The sequence below is a fragment of the Plenodomus lingam genome (genome assembly GCF_022343315.1).
Source record: "Plenodomus lingam strain CAN1 chromosome Unknown contig_3, whole genome shotgun sequence".
Classification (NCBI taxonomy): Eukaryota; Fungi; Ascomycota; class Dothideomycetes; order Pleosporales; family Leptosphaeriaceae; genus Plenodomus; species Plenodomus lingam.
Genome location: NW_027093944.1, coordinates 2,227,643 through 2,247,864, shown reverse-complemented (window position 1 = coordinate 2,247,864; position 20,222 = coordinate 2,227,643). Strand labels below are relative to the sequence as shown.

At 38.8% G+C, this 20,222-nt stretch overlaps 3 protein-coding genes across 3 annotated transcripts; all 3 read right to left on the bottom strand.

Annotated features, from left to right (window-relative positions):
- Positions 1-298: 298 nt before the first annotated feature.
- IAQ61_008118 (uncharacterized protein) lies at positions 299-3,113 on the bottom strand. Its single transcript, XM_066097852.1, has 6 exons — positions 3,006-3,113; positions 2,332-2,637; positions 1,721-2,277; positions 1,220-1,671; positions 923-1,156; positions 299-865 (listed from the first exon to the last, which is right to left on the bottom strand). Exons 1-6 carry the CDS (start codon positions 3,104-3,106, stop codon positions 485-487), a joined length of 2,031 nt encoding a protein of 676 aa, XP_065952349.1. The 5' UTR covers positions 3,107-3,113; the 3' UTR covers positions 299-484.
- An 11,722-nt stretch (positions 3,114-14,835) lies between these two features.
- Positions 14,836-15,096, bottom strand: IAQ61_008117 (uncharacterized protein; the record flags this gene model as incomplete). The annotated part of the gene is made up of 1 exon (XM_066097851.1): positions 14,836-15,096. The coding sequence occupies one exon, from the start codon at positions 15,094-15,096 to the stop codon at positions 14,836-14,838; it is 261 nt and encodes an 86-aa protein (XP_065952348.1).
- A 1,150-nt stretch (positions 15,097-16,246) lies between these two features.
- Positions 16,247-20,056, bottom strand: IAQ61_008116 (uncharacterized protein). The gene is made up of 6 exons (XM_066097850.1): positions 19,676-20,056; positions 18,766-19,585; positions 18,622-18,662; positions 18,375-18,568; positions 18,299-18,324; positions 16,247-18,241 (listed from the first exon to the last, which is right to left on the bottom strand). Exons 1-6 carry the CDS (start codon positions 19,705-19,707, stop codon positions 16,697-16,699), a joined length of 2,658 nt encoding a protein of 885 aa, XP_065952347.1. The 5' UTR covers positions 19,708-20,056; the 3' UTR covers positions 16,247-16,696.
- Between the last annotated feature and the right edge of the window lie 166 nt (positions 20,057-20,222).

Sequence of the window (20,222 nt, the reverse complement as noted above, 5' to 3'; positions counted from 1 at the left end):
GATTTTCGTGGCAGCTGTTATCTATGTGGCAATGCTGTTCTTAATGACGGTCTTGATAGTGAATACGGGGACTGTAGAGGCGCTTTTGGTCAGTGTGGATGTTAAAGGTGCAGTTGGCAGCGCGGAATGATGTTGGATTCATGGAAGAGTTTGGTGGTTATTTCGTGAAGCAGATCAAGCCAAGGCAGGTTGCGAATTGGTGGGCGGTGGATTTGGATGTTGCGAGATCGAAGTAGCACTGAGTTCCTCAAGAATACCGGTACTAATCAAACGACTTCATATACGAACAGAGTTTTCAACACACCTCTAGGTGCGGGAAATGATTTTCACTCTTCACCATGTTAGGTAGACTTAACTACGACTGTAGCCTAAGTGCCCATCAAATCCAACTGGTTACACCATAACACATTTGCGAAGCGTTTGCCAGATATCCCGCCCCGGCCCTGGCGACTACAATGTGCCGGTACTAAACTCATATTGAAGATTAGACGCAGGCACCGAAGCCAGCCTTACAGCCAAAAGCCCTTCGGCAGTGAAACATGGATGACCCGCACTGTCCAAACAGGCTGCAGCAATTTCCAAAGCGCGAGCCTGAGCAGGTGTAGCCCCGAGAGCCGGCGCACCATCCGTCTGGAGAGACTCTCTTTCCAGGGGTAGGAGCCGGGCTGGGAGCGGGAGCGGGAGTGGGGGATGGAGCCCTGCTGCTGGAGATTGGGCTCGAGCGTGGCGGGACTACAGGTGGCATACCGGTAGAGGAAGAGCGAGGAGTGCTTGGAGTCGGCGCAGGGGGCGTAGGGCTCTGCGCAGGTGGAGAGCCTCCCGAGCTGGTGCACTTTCCAAACAGAGGGTTACATCCCGTTCCACACTACGCCATGTTAGTGTCCGTGATTGGATTCATTTTTCTGCATCGTCCCTGACTTACATGGTCGTTAGTATTTCCGCAAAATCCATACTGGGAGCAACATTCACCTTCGGGGAAGCCGACGCAGGTGTAGCCGGTGGCGCCACCGCATGTACTGTCGGGAGATACGCCGGCAGAAGCGGGAGGAGTGCCAGCAGGGGGAGAGGCACCGCCAGGGCTGGGAGCTGGGGAGCTGGGCTGAGAGCTGTTCGAAGTACCACAGTTTCCGAAACCGGACTGGCATCCAGTACCGCACTGTGAGCGATTAGCATTGGCCTTCTTTCTTGGGACCAATGACTGGAAGATTCAGAAACTTACGTGGCCAGCTGTAGAACCGCACCAGCCGTACTGCGAGCAGCATTCACCCTCGGGGAAGCCAAGACAAGTCGAGCCAGACTGGGACCCGCACTTTCCATCAACAGATACACCCGAGGCTGCGGGTGTAGGTGAAGCGTTCGAGGCATTGGAGGGGGCGGGCGAACCAGTGCAGACAGTGGGAGCCGTAAAAGACGACGTGCTGGCTGTACGAGCTGAAGGCGTCCTGTACCAGTTCTCCTCGGGCTCGCCCATGCACTCGCCGAGGGTGACCATCTTGTAGCCCAGGCTGTCGATATAGTTTATCATGTAAGAAGACAGGTTACGGGCTGTAAGCTCGTGGATGTCGTGCGCGATGGCGTGGCGGCTGTCTGTTGCAGGGTTGGTTCCAGCAAGACCCTTAGCTACATTATCTTTGGCAACCTGGATCTTCTCGGGTGTAAGTTGGTTATAGTCTGGAGTAAGTCAGTAAAGCTTCACGAACATATGCCTGGACTGACGTACCATCAGTGTCAAGATCAAAGTAGGAAACGACGTATCCAAGATCGGCCATGTCCTTGGCGCAGCCAGACTGGGCGGTGCAAGAGCTGTAAGGTGGCCTCATGTAGGTGGGGAATTTTCCGAGAATGTTGGTGAGAGCCATTTCGTTCCTCACCAACTGGTCATATCTCTGAGCACTGCTGATTGCGCTCAGATCCTGGTGAGACCAGGTGTGGGAGGCAACTTGATGCTTCTCTTCAACCATCCTCTTGATGACGTTGGACCATCTTTCGGTCGTGTCGATGGCACCCTTGTTGATGTTGATACCGGTCACGAAGAAGGTGGCCTTTGCGTTCTTGGTCTTGAGAAGGTCCAACAGTTCTTCAGTGTAAATGTATGGGCCATCGTCGTAAGTGAGGGCAACAGTGCCTGGCTGGACGCAACTGTAGATACCCTCTCCACCATATACCTGGTTTCCAAGCTTGGTACGGGGAGTGTCGCGGGTACTACCTCCACCTGGTACCTTGTTGCCGTCACAGCCTGGGCCAAACTCGAAGTTGCAGTCAGGAGATTGGCAGTCCCTAGATGAGAAGAGTCAGTGCCTAACTTCACAATAGTTAGCTTACATGACTTACTCAGCAGAATTACCGCAGTATCCTTCAAGTGAACAGCAGAAACCCTCGTTGCAAGTGGCACAGCCAAAGTCTTTTCCACAGCGTCCCTCTGCGTTACCACCAGCCTGGCGGGCAACGAGCTTCTTGCTCTGATTGGGTCTTGCAACCCGGGCTTCATGTCCGCCGAAGACATTTCGAGTCCTCAACGCACCAATAGCATTGGAAGGGAGGCCAATGATTTTCGGGGGTGCATGAAACTCATCAGCGCCATGGGCAGCGATTAGAGGCACTACCAACGAGGCCGCGAAAACGTCCGAGAAGCGCATACTGAACTAATTGAGACAGTTGTAAGAAATGACTTGCGAACGGTCCGAGAGACAATCGCCTTTGTTAAAGTTTAAATCTAGGGCCGAATGACCTCGTTTTCGGTAGTACAAGCGAGTGTTGTGGTTGGGGAGGAATTAAAGGGAACAATAGCAGACAATAGGGACAAGTGACACCGACTGGAATGAATGACAGTGATGCTCTCCAACCCAGAAAGAATCACGAAACCAAGGGCAACGAAGGTGCGGGTGATACGTCGAGTAAATTCACGCAAGGGCGCCAGAAAGGCAGCCATCAAACTTATACATAGAATGGCTGTTAAGCTTCACGTTCAACATTAGTAGCATGCGGGAGCCAGGGGTGGCTCGTACCAGTAGCTTTGCCCAGACTTTACAAAAGTAAAAGTATTAAGTGCGACGCGCCGCGAGAATGGAGCGGCCTTGGCTTGGGCGCAGCACAGCCGCAGCGCCATGTTTAGACTGGATGACTACCGGTACGGTATTTGCTGGGCCATAGAGACGCTTGAAGTCGAATGCACCGACACACTGTGAGAGCAAGACGTGGCGTATATCACACCTTTTCTGGTCGTCTTGATGCATGAGCACACTACGCATAGCAATGGATGAATCACCTCAACAACGTGCCCTTCGTCTTCGTGTGGCATGCTGGAGCCTGGCATATCATGGCCTTTCCCCGAAAGCCAAGATCTTGTCACTAACCTGGTACCGTGACATCGGTAAGGATTTAGTATCCGCTACAATGCACCATTGTTTGGGCTTCGTCCTGGCTCTAAACAGTAGCCGCAAATCTGAAAGAACATTAGCGACAAAATAAAGTGCATTCTAATTCAGTAGTCAAGTAGTTCAGCGGTTACCCATTCTAGAAACCTTTCTGTTCCGGAAATGCACGCTGTTTCGAAGTGAAAGACCGTTGCCCCCAGAATTTTTTTGGCAATGCACATCATATGTTCAATCCACCTGGAGTGCTTACGTATAGGACTGGGCATATCTTGTCTCGGTCGCATGGCGCTGGACCAATTCGGCCCTCTTCGCGGTCGACATGGTACCACACGCAATTTTCCGCACCCTCGCCCAATCCAAAATGGGTAACCAAGGTATAGATCCCACGCGCGGATTAGAAAGTCTATCGACGTGCGGGTGGGGCATGCTTCCGCGACCGCCGCAAATCACCCGAATTGAGAACATCATCTCTTTGGATGTGCCAAGTTGATTTCTCTTCGCAAGCTTTCTCAGACCACTACGGTAAAAAATTGTTTACTGTAGAATGGTACGCTAGGGGTTTACTATATAGGTGTAAACTAACCTTGTGTATACCTGTAAATAGGTTTAAAGTAGTGGTTTACTTTTTTATAGTATAAATATAGTGTAGTTTACTATAGACCTATTAGTAGAGTAAATAAAGTAGTTTATAATAGACCTATTAGTAGAGTATATAAAGTAGTTTACAAAAGATAAAATATAAGTGTTAGGTATAGTAATAATAGTATTAGATTTTTTTTAGTATCCTTATATAAACTACTAGTACATTATTACCTATCCTGTCCCTAGGCCTAACCTGCCTAATTAATAGCCTATACCTGCCTAATTAACAGGCCTAAAACTGCCTAATTATTAGCCTATACCTACGTAATTATAAGGCTATCTACTATATACCTTACTTATTTTTAGAAAACTATAGTATAATATAAATTAAATAGGTATATAAGTAGTATAACTATATAGTAATTAGTATAAGTTAGTATATCTAATAATAGTCTAGCGTAACATATAGATAATATACTTACCTAATAAATACTAGTATATTATATAGTAATAGTATTAGTATAAAGAGCCTAGTACTATAAAGCTAGATATAGACCTATTATCTTACTTAACTATAGGTAGTTAGTCTTAGACTATCTACGTTTATTAATAATATATAGCTTATTACTAGGTTAAAGTTAAGTACTATATCTATAGTAAACTATAGCTACTCTTATAAGGTTAATAATTATTGTTGTTTAAATCTATTTAATACTATTATTATCTTCTATTATCCTCTAAGGTTAGGCTAGTTAGCCTATAGCAGTAGCGGGTTATATCTATTACTATTAAAGTACTCCTGCCTATTTAGAGTTATTAGCTAGATCTTAAAATAGGTGTATTACTATCCTAAAGGAGAGCTAAATATAGTTATTATAATTATTTCTAGCAGTATAATATATAATAAATATAGTGCTCTAGGGGTAGTTACTATCTTTATAATTCCCTAAAACCCTAATAGTACACCTATTTAGGAGTATGTAATAGTTATATATAACTATATCCTAGGCGTGTGTCTATATAGCATGCACTATAGTTATAATTATAGTATAAGTGTTATCTAGGATATGTCCCTAGTGTGTATCTATACTACTATAAGACTTAGATTTTAAATAGTACTCTTATAGCTAAGTTATAATTATATTTTTATTAATATTATACTCTATACTAAGCCTAAGCTATTACGCGTGGATAATACGCTTGTATGCTAGTATATTCTACTCTAAACTAATATACTTCTAGGAAGGAGAAGTTGCTATCTTTTTAATATAACTAATAAGTCTCTCTAAAGACTATTAGGTATAGTATATAGGTAGTCTAAAATCCCTAGTATTAGATATAAGGTAGAGTAGGTAATAGATCTAAATAGAGCAAGATAGTAACTAGTCTACTTTACTATAGTAGTAGAGTAACTTATACTAGCAAATAAAATTCTCTACTAATAGTTCTAACTTATTAATCTAGTTAATAGTAAACTCCCTCTAGCTTATATAGAAGAGTAGTTTATAGTAGCGTAGGAAGTTATTAGCATATTCCTTCTAAAGATAGACCTATATAGCTAGCGCTCTATAAGTAAGTATAAAAGTCTACTATTTAAATAAAGTCTATATCTTGTATATTATAGTACTTTATAGGGTAGTGCTAACTTAGGTTAGTACTAAGGAATAGGACTTATAAAGACCTTTATTAATTAAAGCCTAATTAGCGTTAGTAATAAGCTATAGTATAGTCTTATTATTAAATTTATCCCCTTTCTAAAGTTAGAATAAGGCTTTAGGTATATTATAGGACATTGCGTGTATAATATTAATAGGAAAGCTATAAGGAAAGTATATAGTAGGGAGGTCTAATAGGATAGAGTAGTAGTTAATACTAGTATCTTAGCGTAAGGTAGTATATCTAGAGGCTAGTATATTAGTCTGTTATTTATATATATCTTTAATAGTAGTAGCTAAATTATTATATATAACTAGGTAAAGGGTATCTCTATTTAGGAAAGAGTATTTACTAGTTCTCCCCTTAGTTCTTTTATATAGGTATAGGTAGTAACTCCTTTTTAATATACTAGGCTATTTTATTCCTATAATCTCTACTATAGCTAGCCTATCTCTAGTTATTAGTATAAGGTAGGCGTAAAGGATAAATTCTTCCTAAGCGTCTGTGTTATATATATAAACTCTAACTATAAGTTAGCATAATTCCTCTACTATTAGGTATAGCTAAGTATCTGTAAATTTTTTATTAAAAGTACTAGGTATAATAGTAGTAACAAGTGTATTATAGTCTTAATCCTAAATAGATAGGTAAAGGTTTAAGATATATAGCACTACTAGTATAATACTTTATTATTTCTTAGGGTTCTTTACTATACCTACCACGTCTAATATAAGTTATAAAGCTAGATCCCTAGGGTCTTAGAAGTATCCTTTCCTACTATATTCTTAAAACTAGTCCCTGTTATACACGTCTTAGTATAAAGTATATTTGCTAGTAGGGTTAAAAGTTACCTAATACGCTTTTAATTATTATAACTAATAACTATTATTATACTAGATACGTAGTTATAGAAGTATAGGGATATATTACTATTAATATTTTAATTTACCTTTCTTATTATACTAAGCTCTACTATAGGATAGGCACGTATAAGTAGTGTTAAGGTTGCTAGTAAAGGCTACGCACCTATTAGCACAATAATTAATAGATAGAGGAGTTATAGTATCCTAGAATAAGGTATATAGTATATACTGCCCCTAGTAGATAGTATTACTAATATTAATATTATAGCATTTCTTTAAAGTTTATTATATCTTTTAGAACTTCTTATATAGAGTACTTATAAATACAGCGTATATATTAAGAGAGGTAGTGTAAAGTTATTAAACACGCTCTATTTACTTATAATATAGTATATATCCTATTTACTATTATATATCTCCTAAAAAGTCCTCTAGGTATAGAACCTCTTTATCCTTGTCCACAAGTTATATATTATTGTTATAGTTGTCTATTAGGTCTACACTATTACTAGCAGAATTACTAGTAGAATTATAGGAAGAATTAATATTAAGTACTCCTTATATATTATTAAGGTGTAATAGTTAACTAGCAGGGCAGCTAGTAGTCTGTGGTATAGCAGCATCTTTAGCAGTAGTAAAGGGAATATTTTATTTATAGCACCTTTACTAGTATTATATATACTACTTTTAATTCACCTTATAGCGTGTACCTTAGTGTAGAGTAAGATAATAATAACACTAGAACTTGTTCTGTTAACTAGATATTTATAGGCAAGGGGTAGTAATTACCTACTATATACTATCTATAATAGTTTCTACGTTAATATAGCACTTAGGGACATAGATAGTAGATATATAAATATAGATAGTAGTGTCTAATCTAAACTATAGTATATTCCTTTAATAAGCTATAATATAATTATACTAGTCTTCTAGTATAATAGCTTAGTAGCGTAAACTTACTATTTTGCTATACTAGATAATATAAATATTAGTAAGCTATATACGTATTAGTAGAGTTATAAAGTTTTATATTTATTATAGTTACTATAATAAACGTATTAGTATAGAAAGTAGACTTTGTGTTATCTTCTTTTATACTATATAGGTATTCTACTTTATATATCTATATATTCTACTATAAGCAGATATACTAGATATAGTTTATCTTACTATAAGTTAGACCTAATCTTACCTACTACTTAAAATAATACTATTAAAGATATAGTATATAACTATAATCGCAATAGTTAAGACTACTAGAATAACTATCTAAACTACACCTAATTAAGGAAACTTACTAAGCTTATAAGCTAACTCTTCTAATAAGACAAACTATACTATAGCAACTTTCTACAACTATCTTGCAATAACTAAACCTCTAACCTTATTATTACTATTAGACTTCTATAACAGGATATTTAAGTGTGTAGATATATAATTGCTTAGAAGACTAATAACTATTTAAGAGTATAGCGTAATACTATACTCTGCGCCTATATTCTATTCTACTTAGGAGATTTTGCGTTAAAATATATTAGTTCTAGGATAGATAATTAACTTTAATAGATTATTAACTTAAATACTTAGGACTATTACCTTAAAAATAGTATAGAGAAGTATACTAGTCTACGTCTATTATATATCCTATTAGATTGCAAAGAGTATTATAGCTATATTATAGAACCTATAATATTAAATTAATTAGTTTAGAATAGCTCTTTCCTTAACCTAATTAGATCCTAGAGTTATATTTACTAAGATTGTATTTATAAGGATAGGCTAGAGTAACTTAGATAGTATATTATCTATATAAATAGTACTATAATATTAATACTAATATATATCTAATTTAAAAACCTCTAAGTCTAATCCTACGTGCTATAGTAATATTATAGTAGTTAGGGAGCTTACTTTACCTTTACTACATAATCTACCTTATTAAACTCTACTATTAAGCAGCAACTTAGCGTATCCCTCTATAACCTTAACACCCCTATCCCCTTATCTACTTTATTAATCCCTCCTATTACCTTCTTTACATAGCTTCTTCTTCCCCTCTTGCGTTAAAGCTACTTATTAACTACGCTAATTAAAGTTACTTATTAGCTACGCAGTCCTAAAGTTACTAAAACTCTAATAGAACTAAGTCTCCCTCTTTTAAAAGTAAATAGATAGTTTACTAAATTATAGTTAGGTACGCTGCCTACGCAGGCGCACATGCAAAGCCACTTATTAACTACGCTAATTAAAGTTACTTATTAGCTACGTAGTCCTAAAGTCTCTAAATCCTTAATAGAACTAAGTCTCCCTTATTTAAATATAAATAGATAGTTTACTTACTTATATATAGGTACATTGCCCACGCAGGCGCATATATAAAGCCGCTCCTTAATTACGCTAAATTAAGTTACTTATTAACTATATAGAACTATATACGCTATTTATATTACTAAAACTAAGTCTCCCTTATTTAAAAGTAAATAGATAATTTACTAAGTTAAAGTTAGGTACGTTACCTATACAGGCGTAAATCTAAAGCTACTCCTTAATTATACTAAATTAAGCTGCTTGTTATCTATATAGTCCTATAGTTTTTACTTATCTTAGTAGAACTAAGTCTTACCTTATTTAAATATAAGTAGATAGATTACTAATTTATATATTAGGTATATTGCCCGCGTAGGCATAAATCTAGAGCCGCTTACTAGAGTACTATAAAAGCTACTTAATAGAGTGCTAAAATACCTAGTTTAGATAAACTTGTAGTCTAACTACATTATTAATTAGTATAACTTTATTAAAGGCTATAGTAGTTATATCTTTAGATAAGTAATTAATCCTACTATAGACTTTAATATATTAATAACTTGCAAGTCTACCTAGCGCTCCTAATACTATTAACTTTATCTTTAGTAGATAGATAGTTACCTATCTAATAATATATCTATAGTTTTGTACTAGCTATTCTTATCCCTATAGTATTCCCTTAATATTATTTTATTAAGTTAGTTAGTGTTAAAGGGATTAAGATATACTAGACACTAGCTAGGTTATAGTAGCGTAAGGACACTATACTAGGCGTAGTACTAGTTATTAAAACTAGCTTAGGTCTACCTAATAAGTAGTTATAGTAATACACACATCTCTCTATCTTTACGTTACTTAGGGAGATGTCCCTATTAAGTGCTTACACTTAAGGCGATAAGGTAGTACCTTCTCTATATTATTATTCTATTAATATTATTAAGATAGGTAGCACCTCTAAGTTAATAAACGCTGTAATAAGAGTTATTGTAGTTAGTAGTAGTTACACTTAGCACTATCTAATAAGCTCCTAGAGCCTGTAGTTTATATAATAGATAAGTAGTAGGTTAGTATATACCTACACTTCCTAAGGATCTATAGTCTCTATAGAGGATAGTTAGACCTAAGCTAAACTTAATACTTTACTTAACTAGTTATTTAATAGATTTTAAATTAGTAATCTTAGCTAGAATTAGGACTAGTAGTTAGTAGTTGCTACTATAGTAAGGCTAAGGATTGTAACCTTTAGGCTTCTAAATAATAGTATAACTAGCGCTAGTGTTATACCTTTATAGGAGCTAAGGAGTTATGCCTATCCTTAATAAGGCTAATAGGTAGTGTTAGTAGTAGTAGTATGTAGTCTTTTAGTTTATTAAGGGCGTAGTAGTTTATAATTATAAGTATATAGGTAGGTATATTAAAGAATAGTTAATTATACTAGTGCACTAGTTGCACTTATAACTAGTAGGTAGAGTTAGTTAGAGTTAAAGTAGAGTGGCCTCTCTTTAGTAGTAGTCCTAGACTATAGGACTAATTATTTAGGTCTGCTAACTATAGGTTGTCTACCTATCTTTAGTATTACTTAGTATAGATTAGACTATTATAGGTATAGTAGGGCCTAGACTACTTAAACTTAATCTCTATATAGTATTAGGGGATAACCTTATATTCTTAATTACTTATAGTCTTTCTTTCCTTTAGAGTATTTAGCAATATTTACTTACTAGTAGTAGAGGTTCTTTTTACCTAGCTATCTCTTAAGACTTTATAATAGAGATATAATTAAAGGGGTTTCTTACTATAGATAAGTATAGGCTAGCAAATTAGGGGCGTTAGACACTATTTATAGTGGCCTTTTTAAGCGTTATAGAGACTCTTTTAACCTCTTTCTAATAGAGGTAGGACTAGCTTAGGCTACTCCTAGATAATCTACTCTACTTAAATCCTTGCTTAGTATTAGTTTCTCCTCCTTGTGCCTTAGTTAGCCTTGTAGACTAAGGATATTCTAAGAAAGGTTTCTAGGCTACTATAAGACTATATCGCTACTATTCTATATAAAAGAAAGCTAGTCTAACTAGTGTAGTCTAGGTAAGATAGCCTGTTAATAGTATAGTTAGCTTATTACTATCTACTATTAAAGGGCTTTATACTATAAGATATACTGTCTAAGATATAAACTTGCTATATTATAATAGATACGTAGTTCTCTATAGGATACTATATAGGAGGGTAATCTATTTCTCCTTATATAGGTTATCTAGTTACTACTAGATTTATCTATATAGAAAGGAGTAATTCTTTAATTGTATAATATACTTATTTAATATGTCCTATTATATTATACTTATACATAACGCATCTATTATAAGTTTATTAATACTAAATTAAATAAAAGCTTCTATAAAGATAATCTTAACTTTAATAGCGTACTATTAAAGATAAAGAGCCTCTTCTTCTATAACTAGGCTTTCTATAGTAGGGACTACTGTATCTTGCGGTAGTTAACTAATATATATAACAGCCCTATTTTCTATCCTAAGCTAATACGTATTAGTTCTATACCTAGCCTAGGAAAATATATTAATGTGTGACGTATAGTTAATAGGGTATCTAAAGGATAGATTACCCTACTTTTAGAATACTATAGTATAGTAGATAGGTTATTACCCCTAAATTTAGTAACTTGTAATATTATCCTCTTAAATAGTGTTGTGGTTACTATATTAATCTACGTTAATTCCTAGTCTAGTATAACTTATATACTAATCTAGGTTATATAATAACTATATTTTAGTAAACGTGAACTATATATAGCTAATATAGGTTAGCAAGAGTATATTCCTAGATATTTATATCTTACTCTATTAATGTAACTATTATACTCTAGTATATAGAGGAGTAGGTAAATAAAAGGATATAGTATAAATCTACGTAAGCTAATATAACTTATTAGCGTTAGTTATAATAAGTAATAATACTATAATTATAGTAATATATATAAATCTATATAATAATAATCTAGTGTACTCTAAATTAATTCTTAACCCCTTGCACACGTATGTAATGTAACACGTTAGCATACCCTCTCTATACTTCTATTATACTAATATAGTATAACTATAGTATAATAACTTATTATTTAATAACTATATTATAGAAGTATATTAGTATAAAGATATAGCTAAAGATAATATATTATAAGTAATAGTAATAATACTAGTACGCGTTATAATATAATAAGTGCACAAGTTATATATAATAATATACCCTTTCTATCTATAATAATATATTTATAATATATTAGCTTTACTTATAACCTTATCTACTATAAACACTACCTTTATTCCTAATACTATCCTATAGTTAATTTAGGATTTAAGATCCTGTTTACACAAAATACTAGAACTATATAGTGTCTGCCTATAGCTAAAATTAGCAAGCAATAATCTAATTGCGGTGTAGGTAGTAATATATACGCCTAAAGTGTTTACCCTATAGATCTATATATTTATAGTTAGTAAGAAGGGCATTAATAACCTTAATAAGTGTATCTACAAGGCTATAGACATATACTTTAATATAATCTAAGACTAACTATTTAGCTATATTTCTAACTCTAAGTAGACTAATATATAGGATACTATCCTTACTAAGTATCTATTTTTTAGATATTTTAATAGAGTATAGGTATTAAAATAGCTTATATAGCAGACCTAGATATATAGGAATAAGAACTAATACTCTAAACTAAAACGCAAGTATATTATCTACCTCTTTAAATATACTAATCTTACTATTATAAAGGAGCTATTATATATAATTATGCTATACTAGGTAATAGTATTACTACCCTAATTACTTAAACATTTACTATCCTATAAGGCCCTAGCCTAGGGAGGTCTATTATATGCAGAGGTCTATATAGATACTAGTAGCTAATATCTAACTTTATTTATAGTAGTTTAGGTATATACTATAACTATGTAGCAGCCTAGTTAGGATTCTATAGTAATGCTCCCTAATATTTAAACTAAGACTTATTATAGGCTATAAGTAAGCTAGTATTACCTTATCCTATTAAATATATATAAAGATAACGTCTACCCTAAACTAAATACACTAGTAGTATTACTAGCTTTAAAGACTAGGGTGCCTAGGATAGTAATAGTAGCATTTTTAGGGGTTAGTATCCTAACCTAATAGTTAGTGTGCCCCTAGCTAGTAGTGTTAGATTATAACAAGTACTAGTATAGCTAGATATAAGACTACAAAAGTAAACCTATTTATATAGTATACTAGCCTAACTAAATAATTCTACTCTAGATACTTGCAAAAACACGCCTATAGAAGATAACTATAATATACTACTAGACACGCAACAACGCTAACCTTATACTATTATAGACTCTCTAATAGAGACTTTAGATTCTACTCTACTAATATAGACTTGCAAGAATACACGTGTTAGGAATATAAAGGCTAGGCGCAACTATATAACTAAAGCTAAGGCTAAAGGCAATAGTAATAAGAGAAATACTTCTAGAGTATAAGGCCTAAAATTATAGTAGTCTCTAATACAAACTAGAGTATCTATTATAGATGCCCCTTATATAGATAGTAGTAGTATAGGAGAGCTAAATAATAGTAATAGTAATAATAGTGTCTAGGTTTATAGATAATTATAATATAAGAGGGTCCTAACTATATAAGTTAAATAATATATATATATAATATTAGTATATATAAATAATATAATATAATATTACTATATATCCTATACTATACAAGCTTACTATATTATACTACACCTTTACTACTATATATAATATAGTATATATAATAATATATACACATGCCTAACTTTAAACTAATATACTACTAAAGAAACCTATAATATATATAGTGTAAGTAACTAACTTGCCCTAGAATATTTATAATATAGAGTATAATCTTTAGTAATACTACTATACTATAATATAGGAGTGTTATTATAATAGGCGCCTTTATAGAACTTACTAACCTATTATTATAGGATAGTTTAGATTATAATTTTATATACTAGGTATACTACCTAGTCTCTTAGTTATTATTGCAGCGTACCTAGGTAGTAGTATGCTACACGCCTATACTACCTAGGTATCTACTAGTACTGCTTCCCGCATAGTAACCTTACTAAATTATACCTACTACGTGCCCTCTATCTATACTAAATTTTCCCCCTAGGTACTATATATCTATCTACTATATAACCTATAATTAGGTATATTATATAAACTATATTTAAATAGACACTAAAGTTAATATATATAATACTAATAATATATAAACTAAAAAGTGGTTTACCTTTATAGAATATATAGTATAGTAAACCCTATTTAGGTTTACTTCTTATACTTAAACTACTTCGTGGTCTACTTTAGATAAATATGGCTACTGTAAACCGGTTTTGTACCGTAGTGGACTCACACACATCGGTTGGGTTGTGGAGGATGGGCTTATGGTGGCGCAAGGGCTACCGGTAATGCATAGGGCTTAATGCTCGCAAAGTAAATATGGCGTTTGAGGTTTGCTGAGTACCGGCAAGTAGCTGGTGCAGTAGTGACACTGTGACAGACATCCAAGTTATCGCTTTGTACATTCTGAAAGCTGTTGAGGGCAAGGACATCGATCAGGTACACATACTATTGCTCGGGCCATTCGATATAGTGGAGGCGTTGACTTCTTTGGTCGGTGCAAGAGAACAAAACTCTATTGAAAACGGCATGCAGACTACCGGTAGCCCATGCTTGCCGCATGGTACGGTATGAACAACCTGGTCGTGCTCCCTACATATGGAGGCCTAGTGAGCGATACGTTATATTCCATGCTTCAATTTGATTTAGAAGAACTATCTAGACAGTCTAGTCAATTTTGCTTGAAATAGATATGCAATAGAAGAAAGGCATGCCTTGTCACCCCGTATCTGTCTATCAATCTGTTCATTGGGCTGAACTATCGGTACCTAGGTTTCCAAAATCGCTCGTAATTCCCTCACAGCACCTGGGTAACTTGATTCAATACCCATGCCCTTCCTTCTCATACTTTCCATCCGTCTTAACCGACTCGTTATTTCTCGTGTTGATATCAAGCCACAAATTAATCTGGCAGACTATGATATCCAACTGGATCCATCGAATGTTGCGCATAGGATTCAGCAAATCCATCAGCATCCCTACATACACAAAACCCTCTTCATCGGGTGGAAGCGACTTAGTTAGACGCCTACCATCAAGAGCGTAGACAGCAGACCGCCCACCGCCAAATCGACCGAGCATGCGTTTCCCCTCGACGCCCGTGCGCGATGATGCCGGCTTACGAGAAGGATAAACTTTGTGGATTCGATTGCGTGCGTTCTAGAGAGGGCGTCGCATTCACTGATCAGTCCCACCCTAGACTCGATGAAATCCACGTCTCATGAAGCGCAACCATCTCCGCTCCATTTATATCCACCTCCTCAAGTCTACACGTCTTATCCGCTATGCCCTGAAGGATTGAGCCAATTCGGTTCATGCTGCGTTACAGCAACTTTGACTACATCAAGAGTCGCTATTCTGTTGCCCTGGGCACGACGTTTTTCCAAGCAAAGAGCATCCTCTAAGCCAGCAATTATTAAAAAATAATGTATCCTATAATCACGCAAATAAAGCTATGTAGAGCCTATATACCCGTCCCAAATTTGCACCTCCGCAAACACGCATCCTCCCGCCCACAAACTCGATGCATCTGAAAGATTACAAACCCTCAGAGCAAACGAGCAGCTCTATTTAACCAAAAATTCAAGACTTAGAGCAGGTGACACTCTATCCGCAATCTCACCAAGCTCTGTGATACGAGTAGATAGTATACACACAACACAGTCCTCCGACTCCAAAACTCCACACCAAACTGCAAATCGCTGGTCTTGTCATCATTCGAGACTGACTTTTACAAGATCCTAACAATATCAAATCAAAAAAGCACTGCTGCAGTCCTTCAACATCCCTCCTTCATCGCTCCCATTGCCCTGCCCCTCCATTGTCTCGCTTCACAAACCCATCCATTCCAACACCGTATCCACTAAACAAACCACCCAAACACTCCTTAACCAAACACGGTTACACAATGCGGCGGGTAAACGGCCTTGGCATATGTAGACACATTGTATTAACCACCACTTTTCTGCTTGGGAGGTTGTATGGGTCACCAGGACCGCCGCGTGACCGGACAAGGGGGATGTACGGTACGGTACGGTATCTAGTAAAAGTATCAGGGTACAGTAAGTAGACACAGTAAGTCCAAGCTAGTAAACAAGTCTTCTATTCTAGCAATTATATAAACGTGGTGGGAGGGGTGTTTGATAATATTCAGCGACTGTGCAGTTCGTTAGCTATGCTCATTTTCCTCCTGTGTATCATGGTAGGTACTTTGCACATTTCGACATGATCGCGTGTTCGTTATATTTTTCTTTGTTTTGTTGCTTTCTGCCTTTTGATATTCTGAGAAAATATCCTTGTGCCACAGCTCCAATCGCCCAACAAGCCAACCCCCACTGAGCATGGTGGTGTTGCCGTGTACGTATGATGTCTGCATAGATGATAGCTTGCAGCTGCTGGAAAATGGCGTGACAATGGTGTCAATGGAGGGCGGTAGAAGAAGAGCAGAAAAAATAAGTAAAATGAGGACATGCAACTGTGTATTTCCGTCATGGCATAGCTCATCTGTTCGAGGAGAAGCCAGGAAAGGAACGGAGAAACATGCTCGGTGTTGAAAATTTTACTTCAGAACTGTATACAAGCTTTCAGCCATGTTTGTCCATCCGTATTCTGCTGCATTTTCCAACACGATTTCTGCAAGCTCCTATACGTCTTGCTAAAGTTTCACATTCACACCTGCTAGTCAACCCAGATACCCATTCTCACCCAGCCACGCCTTGACAGCCTTCTCGTCCCTCTTCTTGTACCCAGCATAAGACCTAATAGTGTCATCAATGACCTCGAGGCCCTTGTTATAACCTCTTGTGTCCTTGTCTTGGAAGAACTTTTGAATCTCATCTGCAATGCCTTCGTCTGCAAACTTGTTCAAGCCAAACCGCAAGAAGCGCTCGAGAACAACGAGGTTGCCGCTCAGTGTGGGATGTACCTTGGAGTCCCAGTTGTCGCGGATAAAGTACCATACTTCAGTGCGCACCTTGGAGTTATTGGCGAGCGCGATGGTGCCAGAATGTTTGTCTTGCATCGCGACTTTGTCGGAGAAGACAAAGTTCATGACTTCACGGGCAAGCTCGGGTGTTTGCACACGGCCGAGGGACTGAAGGCAGATTTCGCGGCCGTCAATCGATGTAGTGTTCAGATATTCATCCTGGATGGCTTTGAAGGCTGATTCGCCGCGATTCTTGATGGCGGTCGCGAAAATTGCGCGTCGGAGTGAGGGATGAATGGCATTCTTGTCCGCTCCTGAAATGTAGGCATCGAAACGTTTAAGGGCCTCATCAACGGTAGCTTTGTGGCCAACAACGCCAGCAGAAAGTATGAGGCTGGCACGTAGCTGTCCAACGAGGAAGCTCTCGCCCTCCTTGAAGTCCCAACCAACCTTCTCGACGGCGGGTGTAACGAGCTTGAGGTGGTATTTCCTCAACGCTTCGCTGACCTCTTCGTTACCAGAGAAGACGCTTCGAACATTACCAATGTTTGTCAATATCTGTGACCATACAAGGTAGTCCGACTCATCAGAGAAGCGTTCGACCAACGCAAGGAGGCCAGCGGTGGATCCATAGCCGGCAATTGCGTTGGCGTACGCATCACCAATGAGGCCGATCTTATCTTCAACGGTAAGCTGGTGGCGTTCCTCGCCAAGCTTCCTCAGGCGGTCAGCTGGGTAGTTGGTTCGGTAGAATCCAGTCAAATTCTTGTTGATCTGGTAAAAGCTACCATTGATGTTGCTGATGGTGTCTTCCTTCTTGGTGAGTGCGGTAGTCTTGTGAACTGAGGCAGCCGCTGCAGAGTCACCAGAGTAGAGACCAAGAGGTATCCACCAAGTAGTCTGGTCCTCCTCAGACTTGACATCGCCAGCAAGCAGAAATCGCTGCTGACGTAGACCGATTTCGCCGCTCTTCTCAGTCACTGTGACGACAGGGAAACCGATCTTGCGAACCCAAAAGTCCATGAAGCTATTGACGTCTTGTCCGGATGCCTTGCTAAGAGCAGACCACAAATCGTTTGTTGTGGCGTTCGAGTACTGGTGAGCCTTGAGGTAATCGGCAACACCCTGCAAGAAAACCTTCTCGCCCAAGTGGGCGCTCAGCATGCGAATGACGGAGCTCCCCTTCAAGTAGCTGATGTGGTCAAAGATCTGGTCGACCTCAAGACCATCGTAGACAGGAACTTCGATAGGGTGAGATGTGCGGAGTGCGTCAAGAGCGAAGGCTTGTTGAACAGAATCAGTCTAGAAACATGTCAGCAGGTGATTGATTGACATGGTACCTCGAGACTTGTGACGTACAACAAACTGTCCCCACACATTCCAGTCTATGATTACAGTCAGTATGTCTCAATCGTAGTCATTGAGATCGGCGTACCGGGATACAGATGGTCAATGGCAAGCCATCCCACCCAGGTCGCGAAACCCTCGTTCAGCCACAGTTCACTCCACCAGTCCATGGTGACCAGGTTACCGAACCATTGGTGGGCAAGCTCATGAGCTACAACGTACGCTACTCTATTGCGATAACTGTCTGCCGATGTTGCTGGGTCGAAGAGCACTGCAGTGGTTCTGGAAGTACTATTAGCCATGCGCAGCTACAGCAGGACTTGCCAGGTACTGACCGGTAGGTGATGAGTCCCCAGTTCTCCATAGCGCCGTGTGACTAGATACACGGTCAGCTTAGCGAAATAAAGGAGAGGATGTATACGTATAATTGGCTAGCGGATCAGCGCAATTGCATATGTATACAGATCAGTGTCACTCACAAATTCATGAACGGCCAACAGGTCAACCTTTGGTAGCGGGTAGTCAATCTGGAATACTTCAGAGAAGTAGTCAACAACTTTGTGGCAGTTGTCGAGGGCAAAACGACCCTGCTCTTTCAGGCCACGCGTGGTGTATACTCTGACCGGAATGTTCTTGCCATTGTACTTGCGCTCGGTGAATGCCTCGACGTACTCGAAATCGCCAATGGCCCATGCCAGGAGGTAGGTCGACATGATAGGTGATCGCTCGAAGACGACGGTGTGGAAGCCATCGCGCTTGCTGGGCTTGATCTCCTTCTCAGGCATGTTACTCAACGCAGTCTGGTCCTTGGGTACTTCCAGCTCGACATCAAAGGTCGCCTTGAGGTTTGGCTCGTCAAAGCAGGGAAACGCGCGACGAGCATCGCATGACTCGAATTGGGTGCTGAACATGTAGTGGAACTCGTCGTCCTTGGCCACTGATGCGGGTACCCCTCCCTTTGGCTTGTACTTGGAGCGGTAGAAACCAGCCATGATGTTGTTGATGGTGCCTTCGAATTTGATCTCCAGTTCGGCTTCGCCCTTGTAGTCGATCTGCTCTCCAAAGTCCAGCGTCACGCGCTGCCTCTTCTCATCGTATGAAACATCCTTGGCCGAGTGTTTCTTGTCCCCAGTCTTCAACTCAGCACCTTCTACCTTGAGCTGATGAGCGTTCAGGACCAAGTCATTGAAGCCGCCGTCCTTTGTGAGTTTAGTGGTAATCTTCACAGTGCCCTTGTAGCTGAAGTTTCCACCAAACTCAATATCGTGGAGGGAGAGGGCATAATGTGTCGGCTTAACCCTGTTGGCGCTCCTGTTAGCTTTCATGTGTCCTGAGAGCCCTTTCCATATTCAGGAATCAGGGCCAACCTGACGGGATGGACTGCCATACCAGGCGGGCAGAATATCGCGGTCTGAAGCCATATTTGCGAAGCTGCTGGTCACCTCACTCTGACAGAATCTCTTCTGGACTTTGGGGAGGCCTGGCGTAACAACAACGACAACTCTTGGCCGATTGCTCGAGTGTCTCTGGCTCTGCGGGGTACTATGCTGCACGCGTGGTTGTGAAGAAAAGTTGGCAGAGCGTATCAGGCTTCTAGGAGCCGAGGAGCCTGAGTACAGAAGGGTTGTAGCAAGCTTGGAGTTGTTGAAGGTTGATGAATGGCGAAGCAGTGGTCGAGAACAGAGTCTCCTAAGTGAAGTAAGAGTCGCCAGCTTTGGGAAGCAGCAGTCAGTCTACCAGCCAAGGGATGCGAGCAGGCTTCAATGGCTTATTGACGGGTGGGATGGAACCTTGGGTGCTTGCAAAGAGCTGCATGCGCACTCAGAAGGGAAGGTGTGCGTGCCCCGCGGCGGGCGCATCCCCGAACATGTGGCTAGCGCGGGGTTCATGATGATGGCTTCTATCCAATGTATCTGTCTATACTGTGCAACGAGAC